General features: G+C 36.0%; 1 protein-coding gene across 1 annotated transcript in view; it reads right to left on the bottom strand.

The window, feature by feature from the left end:
* Positions 1–11,640, bottom strand: part of LOC100544082 (RAS guanyl-releasing protein 1) — a 37,861-nt gene extending 26,221 nt beyond the window's left edge. Inside the window, 1 exon segment of the mRNA XM_019615685.2 lies at positions 11,457–11,640. Within this exon segment, the coding sequence (XP_019471230.1) occupies positions 11,457–11,529 (73 nt within the window). The 5' untranslated portion in view covers positions 11,530–11,640.
* Positions 11,641–13,457: the final 1,817 nt, after the last annotated feature.

Below are 13,457 nucleotides of genomic sequence, written 5' to 3'. Positions count from 1 at the left end.
GGGGCAGTCACCTCCCTGTCCTGCTAGCCACCCCTCTTCTGATGGGGCTCTTCATCCAACAGATTTTATTTTTTTTAACCAGAAAAGCAGTTCTGTATATCCTTAACTTGAAAGCCAAAATAGTTATTTGCATGTATATAGTTGTGTACAGTTATTGTTAAATCATCTGCTTTTCAGAAGTGTTCAATACGGATCACCTCCAGCTGACAAAGAAATTACCTGTCTATCTCAACAGTTTCTATCTGTACATATTCTAGGCTTCTACCATAAGTGGCATCATGCTTCCAACTGAACTTGGATCTTTTTAATGATGTTTTAAATATTTTTTCTGCACTGTAAAGGTATGGAGAAAAACAGTATGTTCTACCTATTATTATTGGTTAGGTCAATACGTTTATTTTCTCACCCAACAGAAGTGAATTTATGCTTTAAAACATCCAGATCCAGCTACCTCACATCAGAGGTGGATGCTGTTAAAGTAAAGGGTAATTATCTTGCACACAATGAAACAGTACTAAACTTTATGCTATCCATTCCTACCCCGTGCCAGTGACTAAAAGGCTTAATCTGCACTAAGAACAGCTTTGTACTGGTGATGTACTAAAAAACAAAATATGCGCTGCAGACAAAAGTCTTATCAGTTCCCAGTACAGCTCAGCACAAAGTAGCAAACCTGCATGGGTTTGTAGCAGCAGATAATTTTACAAATATGATCATTATCAAATATTTAATGTAACCTTCCTGCCAAATCTATAAAAGAAATGCTTTTTAGGTGAGTACCCTATTAATGAATAACGTTAGTAAAGAGAAAAACATCAGGTCTGATTCTTCTATTTGTATTGCATAAATTCCTAATTCAATAAAAGCTAAAAATTGACCTTCATTCTTCTCAGAAGAGACTCCAGCTCAGTTTCAGAACTGTCACTGACCAGCAGGCAGCTTCTTTTCAGAGAGCTGACCTGTTAAACATAACTGTGTGTAAGGAAGTTACAAAAGCTATGGTAAACTATCTTTGTGAAAACAGGGAAGGTAATTATGGGGGTTTTCCTGACTCACTTGGGAGAATCTCTCTGAATGCCTCTACAGCATCCTCTTGAACCTCCACAAGGTTTTTTTTTTGTTTATTTTTTTTAAGTCTGAGACTCATTTTGATTTCCGTTTGTATATGTGTTTCTAACCACATACTCTGCTGAGCAAAAACCAGAGTGACTACTAAACAAAGTAGCATGGGTGTGTTTCAGTTAGTCGATTTATCTTAATAGAGTGTTGCAAAAAACTGCATAAGCCTTAGATTTGTTTCACTGCAGAAAAATATAAACAGTCTGCAAGGTACATTTTTTTCTCCTGTAAATGCCCTTAAGATGTTTTAATATAAGTTCTCTGAAGCAAACAAGGAAGTAGGAACTGAATATGCTTTTCCGGTCTATAACTACACGTATGAGAATACAAAGAAATACAGGACTGAATATTTTATTTATACAGTAACACAAGGTCACTTGAATTTACAGTTACTGGAGTTCCATTTTATATGTGAGAATCAGAAGACACAAAAGTAAGACCATCCTAACCTAGGCCTATCAGCCATTCTTGTGCATGATCCAACTGGTGGCTTCCTCCAATCTGTGATTTAGATATTCTAGAAACAAGTGATAGTTCATTTATAATTAGAAGAATATAAGTATTCAAAACCTAATAAGAAAGGCATTAAGAGCAAACTACCTATTTTTCACTACAACCTCAAGCTTATGGTAAATGTACTCACTAGACAACATTCTATAGGCAGTACCACGATCCTGAGACCTTCCTACATATGAATGCAATCATAAGGCAACAGGAAGGCCAGGAAGATCTAGAGCTGAATTTTGCAAGAAAGAAATTTGTTTTTCCTAGGTCTAAGAGGCATTTATTTTATAAGCATTTCTTTACCATCAGGTTCCAACTCTGTCATCTGGTTTTACCATTTAAAATGCGTAAGAAGTGAATCATAGAATGCTGATATTACATGATCAGTTACTAAACTACTAAGAATATGAATAATTTCTTGTAAGCTACCTGAAGTCTTCCAGTCACTATCAAACTAGCACCAAGAACAATGCAATGATAAATCATCAGGCAATTGCCAAGCAGTCTTATTTAAGTGCAAAGCTGAAAGTCATTGGTTGCTATACTGACGTTACTCTGTGGTATTCTATATTAGTATTCAATGTAGTATTCTGTAGAGTGGTAGTGTTTGTTCTGTTTTTCTTGTTGTTCTGCTTTGTTTATTTGTTGGGTTTTTTTTTCCACATGATGTCTTTCAGAAATAGTATAAGTTAATTACAATGACCTTACAAAGATAGGCAAAATAATTATTTTAAGATGCTGCAGAAAGCAGCTGGAATCTTCAAGCTCTCCTATTAAAATTTAATTATACAAATGATGGTTGTCCCCAACACACAGCAATGTGCTTGTAACCACTAAGTTACTCATATAAAAAAAAAATTGATAGTACAAGAGAGAACTCCAAAATTAAAATGAGAACTCTGCTTTTTTTTATGATTTCTGTACCACTAACAGAACTCTAAACAAGTCAAACAGATTCTGGAAGAAACACTATAAACTTGATGCTCCTCTAAGTCTACTTCACACTTCAAGACACCTACAGAATGAGAAGGAAAAAAAAAGTTCTTCCAAGTACTTATTAACAATGCAGATTTAACCAAGGTACAAGCAAATCTAATATGTATCCAAGACTACTCCATGTGAGAGTAGAGAACATCAGGGAGTAAAAGCCTCAAAAGAAAGACATTACTCTCCAGAAACAGCTTTTGGAGAGCTACCTCTTGCAGCAAAGCTCTGAGTGGGTAATTCTTTGAAACGAAAACAAGAGGATAAATGTTCTTGTCAAGGGGAAATGGGATGATTTTGAGAAATTAAAATGTTCTTCAAGAGAAACCAAATGAAATGTGAGTGGAAAGTGTTCCATTAGCCTTGGAAATTCAAATCAAGCACAAAAAGTAAAATGTTAACACCTCCTCCATGCACTAATTTTCATTGTTCTATAGTATAGTTAAAGTATTGATTTTGGCAAATGAGAACTTTTTAACTGGTCTTTTTCTACAAAGCCTACCAATTGTAATTTAAGTGTTTTTTTCAAAGCTATGAATCATGTTACTGGAGGAGCCATGCGTAGTTTTTGAGCTACAGGCAACTCTTGAATAATTCAAGTGTAGCGCATGGCAACATAACTGTGCCCATATAAGTGCTGGTGAATAAACAAATAAGACTTCTAGAATGGAATCAGAAAATTGAGCCCAGTATTTCTAGATAACCACTGAACTCAACTGCATGCTCAGCACTTACTCATCCTACAACTGCATTGTTTTTACAATGATATTCTAACTGCATGATTGATCCTGGGGCAGCCAATCATCAGATCTGAGGAAGCACGAAGTCAGCCCACATCCAAAGGTTCAAACTACAACAAACCAGCAGACACCAAGCATCTTTCCTCTCAGAGACCTCAAGATGTTACAGATAGATTAGGCCCCAGTTTCTGGCCTTAATTTTCATTGCTGACTCATACTCCTACCCTAAATCCTGCTATGATATTCCTGACTTTCTGTTTCAAATTTCTCTTCCTTACATACGTCAGCTTCCCAGTCTCTGGTCTAACTTCTAGATATATTTCTGGAATTAATGTTTATAGACTATGTGACAAGCTATCTTTTAACTCGTTAGATGGGGACATGCCTTTGTCACATCCTGAGACTGGAACAGCCCTTATTGACCATAGACCAAGGACACAAAGTTTACCAAAAAATAAACAAACAAACAAAAAAAACCAAACACAGAACAAACAAAGAAAAAAGACAACAATGCAGCTTCACTACAAACTTAAATATACCTAAACACCATTCATCACCATCAGATATCTACATACTGAAACTTAACATAGAAGAGAAGCTCTTGACATCTCACATTATGGTCTCTGCCAGAGGAGGTCCGTATTTTGAAGGTTTACATGGCATACCACTAAATGATCACCATATGGCTGGGACTATGCACTGGATTCTTAATATGATCTCTATATGTATTCAAGCATGACAGCTTCAGTGTTTAGGGATTCGTGAAAGTCAGACTCAGTGCAAGCATAAACTGAGCAGCTGTAATGGGTGCTCTCCCATCTTCGCTTTCTCCCAGCTCTTGCACTTCCACATTCTGACTTCAGCACTTCCACATTCTGACCTCAGCAATGGGAGTGAAAAAAAAAAAACAAGAAAGTAATGTTTAGAAAACTATCTTGACTTTTCTTCTTAAACATAAATTATGTAATAGAAAGATCTATTGTACTGTGTAATATTTCAAGTGGAGTCCCTTCTTTCCCAGACTTATAAAAATGCAATGCAAAAAAGTACCTAAAAAAATGCAGTAAAATACTGATAGATTTCACACTGAAGCATATACAAACCAAACTAAGTAACAGAAAGTAAAATGCGTGGGGAAGCCTAAAGAACAAGAAACTATTGCTTGCTTCTATTTCATACATACACTGAGGAGAAGAAAACAAACTCATTAATATTCTCAGTAGAATGAATTCTTTTCTTATTGTATCTAAGCTTTTGTGCACTGATAAATAAAAGTAATATTGCTTTTCTGAGGTTACAGTTAGAGGTTTGAAGATATAATTTTCTGTCATACCCCTGTGGTAAGCATTATTAAATGGGAGACTTTATAAAGCAAGTAGTCTAAGTTCTATGCATTTTCTTTTGTTATTTCATGACTTTGGACAACTATGTTGTAAAGTCTGAAATCAAACTAGTTAATTAGAACCTTAAAGTATACACAATGAAATCTTAAAAAGTTTCATTTCTTTGGGAAAAAATTCTACAGGCATCAGGTTAAAAAAAGAACTCAATTTCATTTTAGTACAATCACAATTAACTTCAACAGTTAGCTAAATAGCACTTAGCATTCTACAGAACAGCAGCTACTCTTCTGTTCCCACAATGTCATTAATTGTTCATCAACATAGTTTCCATTGCCAAGCAACACTAGATTTTCCTAACTGCATTTTACCAAATCACACACAATGATCAACACCATTTTAGTACAGAATAACAAACTGTACAAATTTTAACAACTCTTCGGGGAACTAGAGACTTCAACATTCAATTTAGACTGTGGGAGCACGTTTGTGCCCCCTGCAAATTTATGGAGCATGAGACAAAAAGAAATGATTGACCAGGAAAAAGTTACAGAAAAAACGTAAATGACAGAAGCTCTCTTCTGTGGGTGTGTGTATATGTCTTAAAAGACATATGCCTTAAAAAATACAACTGCATTCTAACTAGAATTCTTTGTTGTAGCTTGGTGTTTGTTTGATAAATTTTGAACAAAGATAACGACAAATTTGGTACTTGAGCTATGATTGTTTTATTAGTTACTCAATGTTGCATCTAGACTGGAAGAACGTACTCATGTTGGGAGCAAAGTAAGTTTTTCTTGGAAGGCAATCTAAGAAGAATTTTTTTTTGCATGATACTGATGCAAAAATGAATAGTGGAAATATTAGGAGATCACAGAACTGTAAGACTCCACTAATGCAGTTACTTTTATATTCTGGAAAACGTTAACTATAATCAACTAGTGCTTGTACAACCAACTCCTTTGCCAGATTTCTCAGTTCTATCATAGTAATTATGTGACATCTTTCATACAGATCAGTTTACCGAATTTCTAAGGTTTGTTTACAAACATTCCTTTATCCCACACTGAGGAAACAAGCTAATTTAGCACTGATTAGACATTACAGAAAAATTTACATCACAATCTAAAGATTATTATGACCATTAGAGGCTGCAAATTGCACTCAGTTCACATAAATTCTATTAGGAATGTTGCTAGACTAGAAAGTTAGTATTTTAATGTATTTCAAAAATAGTAGCCATGGGTTTAAAACCTTTTTTTTAAAATATACTTTCCTTCCTACTGAACATCCAGTATAAACTAACTCCACTGCAGTTTTTCATATCTGAGCTTCCACCTAGAATTACATTAAATAAAATGTATTAATATACATGTACTTCAGGGGAAAAAAAAATCTATTACTTTCCTAAAATCCTGTACCTATCTCTGTTAAGAAATCAGAGACTCTGCATGGTAACACACAGTTAAAAAGATGTTTTGCGATTTCTTTTTTCCACTGTGCATATTTATCTTGCCTAGCAGTAACTGAAGTGCCTGAATTGTGTGACAGCACAGCTCTTCCATGTGCTACAGCATGAGTGCTTGCAATACTTAAATGTAAGAGACAATTACATAACATCTTCCACTTGAAGGCTAAAGACAGAAATACCTCCTTAGTATTAAAGTTGTGATATTTTAGTGATTTTTTAGTTCATTCATGATCCTCAGTTTTTTCAGTAAAACACAACTGTTTGTATAAATTAGTACTGTCAAGTGTGCTCTTCGAGTTGTTTTTTAGGTAGTTTTGAGTGAATTTTCAGCACTTCACTGATAAAACAAGGAAATAGCAAAATGACACCATGCTGGAGACATATTTTGTACAAGTTGCAAAAAAAAATTTAAACATTTGTAAAAAATGTTTTGCGTGCAAGGGAAAGACCCCTTAAACCCTATATGGCCTATAAGCTCTATTGCGTGTTACAACAGTTCACTGAATCTTTGAAAAGCGTATCTTAAAAAATAATAAGTACATGTCAATGTTACTCAATATAAGTCTGAAGATGTATGTAACAGAATCATAGACTGGCTTGGGGCAGGCTTGTCACTACCCTCTAGCCTCCACCTGAATATAGAACCACTGACCACAGCTCTCTGGCTATAGCCATCCAGGCAATTCCTTATCTGCTTAATAGTTCATCCTTCAAATCACTTTCTCTCCAATTAGAGATGATGTCAGACTGTGTTAAAGGTGTAGAAGTCCAGGTAGATTATATCAGTTGTTCTTCCCTTGTCTTCCCTTTATGTGCTAAGACAGAAGCTTACAGACAAGGAAAACAAAGATCTCTTACCATATACCTCTTATACAGAGTGAGCATACAAATAAAAAATTGCTAGAACAGAAATTTACTTACTAACAAACAGTCAAAAACATCAGTATCACAGTAGCCTGAGAATAGCCAATGGTAAAAAGTATGAAGAACTACTGCTGTTTCTTTTCCATACTTAGCAGATTCACAGTTAACAAATCAAGACAGAAATATCTAGTAAAGTGAAAACTAACTTCTGAAATATTATACTCTCCAATTTGTATCACTTTCTGGACTAAATATACATCGGCATGCATTTACATAGTCTTGCAAAGATTATTAATAAGAACTAACAAAGAATAAAGCTGTGCTACTGAGCACGTGCTTCCTGTATTCTACTGAGCTGCCAGCACTAAATATTGCCACGGAACAGAAAGCTAGACCCTAGTCTATCAGTTTTGAAAACAAAGCTGATAGCATAAGTATCTTTACAAACAAGAAATAATGTAGAAAATTAAGCCATACTGATTTTCAGAGAACAGTCTGCCAGTCAAAAGTACATTATTTTCCAGTCGCTTTATACTGCATAAAGAGAAAACATGGATGTAAGAGGTTACTGTTCCAATCAGGAATCACAGTCACTAGTGAAGAATTCCTCTAGAAAAAAAAAAAAATCTTCTTGAATTTGTCATACTCCAAGTCAAAATCTAATAATCACTCTGTTTTCCTGAAGTCACAAGTTCAGCCATCTTGTCACCAATTTACTACATTTAATTCACTCTTTGAAGTTTCTGTTTAGAATCAATCTCTCTGGTGGAAAAGTTCCAATGAATCCAGCCCTTCTACACAGTACAGTTTCTGATCTTTTCAATCACCTTACATTACCCGCTGCTCTTCTTCTCTGTGCATTCCCCTCACATTGATTTCTCTTTTTACTCCACTTCCCTATTACGACTTCTCTTTCTTTCCATGTAACCACTTTTTCATCTTTAAATTTTACTGTTGGGTCCACTTACCCGCAATGTTTCCCTTTCTTTTCTAAGGCAATCTAATGCAATGCATTCATTTGCACTCTGGAGCTCTTTTTGTCAATCTAGATCATAGCTGCAACAGTATCCTTTAGCTACTTGTCATGTTGAAAAGGTCTTTCAAGATGGATAAAATACCTGGAATAATTGCCCTACATAATCACATTCTTCCTCTTCAAACTGTTAAGAGTTGTTTCAAGTCTCTACAGTTCTTCTAGACTTATCTCAGCACCTATGCTCCTTTCTAAGTTTTCTGCCTTCAATAGCTCATCACACTGTTTTTTATGAAAAACTCTTGCTCCAACTCATGTCCTGGCTTTTCTATTGCCTTAATTTGTGGCAAATAACTTTCGGGTTCAGCCTGCTCATCCTGATGCAACATTTCATGAGACCTGAAGAACTTATACTTTTAGTATCTCCTATTTTTGTTTAAAAAAAATTGTGTTATTGAATAATAACCAGTGTAACACTTTTCACTCAGATATACATAGATCACTCCAAAAGCAATCCCTCATAAATATGGAAATGGAAACTACAACAGGTACAAAAAGCACAATAACGATATTTGATAGAGCAAGTTCTCACACCTAAAACAGTAGTTTTCAATATAGCCACCACCACTGACTATTCATACTCACCAGCCATTAACAAGAACCTGCATGCTTCACTCGTAATAATCTGCATGATCATCCAGGACATGGCTTGCCTTTCACGTTGCTGCCTCCACTGCTGAAACAAACCACCCACCATTTCACTGTGCTCTCATGTACTGTCTGGCCTGCATAAATGTTCAGCAAGTGTCAATGAATGTCAGTGAGTGCAATCTTTTTCTGCATCAAGGAATTCAGTGCCGCATCTCTGCTTTATACATGCTTCCATGACAGCCACCGTTCTGTCAGACTGCCTTCTCTGCTGCCATCTGTCACATAGCAACAACGTGTCATGGAATATTGGTAAGAAGGTTCAACCTCTGCTGTTATACCACCAACATCCAAGTCTGACATCATAAGCCAGCGTAAGAAAACACGTTTTAGTACCACCTTCTATTCAGCACTTTCATAGATCCACAAAGAATATCACGAGTTCCAAGATACAATCTTTGCTCCTCATCTCAGACTGTCAAATTGTGACATCTCTTTAGTACAGGTTTTGGATTACCTCAGTTCTCTTGACAAACACTTTCTTTCTACAGACTATCCTAGAATTGTTTACAACAGTTTCACAAAGTCTTTCACTCATTAGCTGAGATTCACGCTTTCTACTTATCCATACTGTACATTTGTGGGTTAATTCTTAATGCCTTCTTAGCTAGGCCATCTTATGATATTCCCCATCTAAATGGCAGAAGGCTGCCGATCTCCCCTTATATACCATTGTTGATAGCAGCCTCTCTTACACAGTATTTGCTTTTTCAAGCATTTCTAATTGAGTTCAGGAAAATAAATTTGGCTGTGTACTTTTTATAAGAATTGTATTCGTAACTTACACATAACATTAGCAAGTGCACTATAGCATTAGCATAAAACAGTATGTGTTCACATGCATGACACACCGTCTCTATCTATTACATACTGTTTTATTTAACCCTTGACAGTAAATAAATCAAGGGCTTTTTCCAGAAAGGAAACTTGAAGCATAGTAATGAAATCTGTGCTCAAGTCTTGGGAGATTCTGTGCTTTTAATACTGAAGTAAATCTTGCTCGGAACACAGTAACAGATTTCTGTAATAATATAAATCAGCATATTTGAAAATGACAATACAATTTTAATCTGAATAGAACTATTAGAATACAGGGTGGAAATTATACTTAGACACTATGCATGGGAATAAACTTGCCTAATTATTCAATTTACATCAGCAACTATTTTTTTGTACCTATTTTTTTTCTGTTATGAATTGCCCAACAGAGTCTAAATGCCAACAGTGCATATCATGACTCTAGAAGTCCTTACTTAGTCCATGGTTACGAGCACAGGCACGCTGCTACTCACTCTGTTAGACCTATGTATAACTTGTCAAAGTTCAAGAATTTACAGTAAACTTGATAATTGAAGTATGAAATCCTTTAGATAGAATCCTGTCCATACATAGCTGAACTGGACAGGTTTCTTTTTCTGTCAACTTAGCCCTTATAAAACATGGATGTTTAGCTGTATGAAACTACATGCTGATATATATACTCTGAATATTAAAAATTATTAAAATAAAACTAAAAAATCAACAGTAGTTTCCCATTCAGTCTCCCATAGAATTTGAAACCAACATTCACAATAGTTTTACTAGATATTGTATTCATAGTCCCTTTTTTCCTCCTTAAAAACATGAATATGAATCAATACCATATCAATATTATAACTGTAAAACGGTCTTACATGTGGTTTAGATGCCTTCTCACTTCCAGTAAACCAAAACTTACAGATTAATCAACATTTTTTTAGGAACTGGGGTTTTATAACAGTTCAGTAGACATGTTCTTTACCCAATTCTTTACTGAATGAGAAAAGGACCAAGAAAGAAATGATAATTGCATGTTTTATTAACTTCTCTTAGACATGCATTTCTCTGCACACACTGAATATAAGGCTTTATGGTATATTAACATTAATGCATTTCCAGTGGGTGTGAAAGATTAGTCATTGCTTATATAGTACTTGTTGCAGCACTTGATCAGCGCTCTGTTACTATTTAACTGCACAGATTAATTATTCTAGAGGTGAGTAGGCATTTGAGTGTGTTTAGCATCTATGGACTACTCTGCAAGAAAACTTTGTAAGACTTTCAGAAAGACAGTGTTTCTAAACAATGAAAGTGGGTTTACAAGCAAATGCCTTATTTGCAAAATATTCAGAACACTTTTGAGCGCCTTCGGTACTAACATATTTTAATAATATAAAAACCAAACATATTTAATAGTTAAAAAATAAAATAAAAAGGAGACTAAGGATACAGGGTTCAGGCAACAATCATCAATGTTCATGTATTACGATTCTTGTGGAAAAAAGAAATATGTAACTGACAGGCTCAAAAAAGTATATAGATGCAACTTCTATTTGGATTCTTTATTGAGAGGCAACTTTAAATCTATATTGATAATGTAAGTGGTAATCTAGTATTACTTACCTTATAAAAACAGCTCTGCTCATTTCAAAATTTTTGTATTAAACATGTGAGATTTATTGCATATTATACGATTAAAAAGATTACTCTTTTTTTTGTTTGTTTGTTTGTTCCTTCAAGTATTGGTTTGGTAAATATCAACATTAAGCTCTTAGAATATATTACCTACATATTCACAAACCCATTAAATAGATGGCAATGCTTACAGAATACATAATGTTTAGTTAAGCTTTTATACTTGGTTAATGTATCAGCGTAATTCATTGGTAAATGGTCTAAAAGCAACCAATATAGAAACACATTCACACCATTCCAAAAAACCTCCAGATACTCACCGAAAGACTGAATGCAGGTTTCAAGAAGATCTTCCAAAGTCGCCCCTTTGGCTAAGTGCCCCAAAGGCACCATAGTGACTTGAGTAAGATTTGAATGGCTGTGACAATGACTGATCTGCTTCAGCTCAAGTGAGGATTCAGGGGAAGTGCTGCATCCATGGGCAGGTTGCCTAGAAGAAAGCACAATAGTGAAGTAAGTACAAGTACAAGGGTATGTGACAAATCTTGAAGGACATGAAAAAGGAGAGATTTAAAGGGCAATGAACTCCCTGTAGCTAGGTTGGTGAAAGACACAGCCCTCCCACTTGTAAGTGTACCTAAGAGTCTGCATGGTAAATGACATTCTTTTCCTGCTAAACACAGATAGTAGAGCACAGTTACAGCACTCCCTGAAAGATCTGTCAGATTGCCACAAATCAAATTTCCAATACTATATAAACTACAAAACAGGAACATTGTTACACAGTAATCTGCCACCACACCTTTGTGTGATCATAAAAATAAAGGAGAAAAAAAAATAGCTTAATCCAACATTATTGGAAACACACTGTAACGAGACAGACAAGCTGCATTAATAGTGATTTTCCAAATGAAATTAAGTACCCTAATTATTAGTGCAACTTCACAATGGAGCACTTCACAATTTAAAAGAAGGAAAAAAAAAAAAAGCTGATGAGTTTTTATCCATTCTATATTATTAATTCCTACTAAATTGTTTTAAAAGTGCATGCGCGAGTGAATTAATAGTTTTATAAGTAAACACATCTTTAAAAGAGATAAAAATAAAGAATGAACCTTGGCTTAGGCCAGAATTTTGGTCCTATTGCAATGTCTTAAGAGTTTAAGAATATGTACATATACAGATAATATTAAATGTTCATTGTTTGCATGCAAGCTCATCATTCTGTATGAAATATTAAAGAAGCACAGTGTTCAGATAATTGTTCACGTGCAAATAACAGGAACTGATTCAAAATCTGACGTGAAAGAATGATCCTTGTCGTTCACAAAATGGCATCAGCCACTGCTGTTTCAATGAAACTTTGTTTTTTTTTTCATAGTCAATGTGCAGTCCACCATATTCCTAAGTACGTTACTGCAGCTTCTTCATGTTGCTATCTTAAGCCTTCATACGACTTTCCTTAGACAGAACACTGCTGAAAACTTTATTAATAAACAGACAGCCCCAAGAAGAAAAGGCACAGAAATGTATCCAGTGTGCATAAGACAGACAGGCACAGATGGCGAGGACATTCCATACTCCTGGATCAATTTGGAAATAAAGATGCCTAATGAAGACAGATCAGATCCACCTAATCTCAGTGAGTTTCAGGCCTTAGCTTAAAATTTCTGACTCACTTTCATGGTAAAATCATGAAACTGTAGATGAGATCATTCATGACCCACACGACCAGCAGAACCCAGACCTGACTGCAGAGGTAGTGGCCATCATTTAACTTTCCTGAAGCGAATCTGACACTGGCTATGCAAAGAATGTTCTGTTCCCTTCCCCTTTTCTCTAGATTTCCCCCCCTGCTGTGCCATCTGACTTCCTGTTCTCATACAAAAAAAGAGCGAGGCCTGCTTAGCTTTCAGGGTTCTCTTTTTGCAAGCTTAACCCTCACTCCTCCTCACTTTATTCCAGCGGTTTTTTGGTGCAGGGCACGCTCAGAGTTGCAGCAGCAGATATGCTAGGTCTTGACAACAGTGTCAATACCGAGCAGTGAGCAGAAGTAAAACCATCCACGTCCTCCTCCAATAAGTTTACAACAATAACACCGTGGCCGACTTGGCAACGCTCCGAGAGTGACACATCCGAAACCGATCGCCACGTTAATTAGCGCGGATCCCCGCACAGCCACTTTTCGGCGCGGAGAAGGCACTCGAAAAGCACGCCGGGCTCCCCGGTACGCCGCTGGGACCGGCACGGAGCAGCCCGCAGCGCTGACAGCGGGACGGCCCGCAGCTCCTCTCCTGGCGGCGGGACCGCGCAGGGAGCGG

This window comes from Meleagris gallopavo, chromosome 5 (genome assembly GCF_000146605.3).
Source record: "Meleagris gallopavo isolate NT-WF06-2002-E0010 breed Aviagen turkey brand Nicholas breeding stock chromosome 5, Turkey_5.1, whole genome shotgun sequence".
Taxonomy (NCBI): Eukaryota; Metazoa; Chordata; class Aves; order Galliformes; family Phasianidae; genus Meleagris; species Meleagris gallopavo.
Note: the sequence above shows the minus strand (reverse complement) of the source record. Positions and strands in the feature narration are given on the sequence as shown.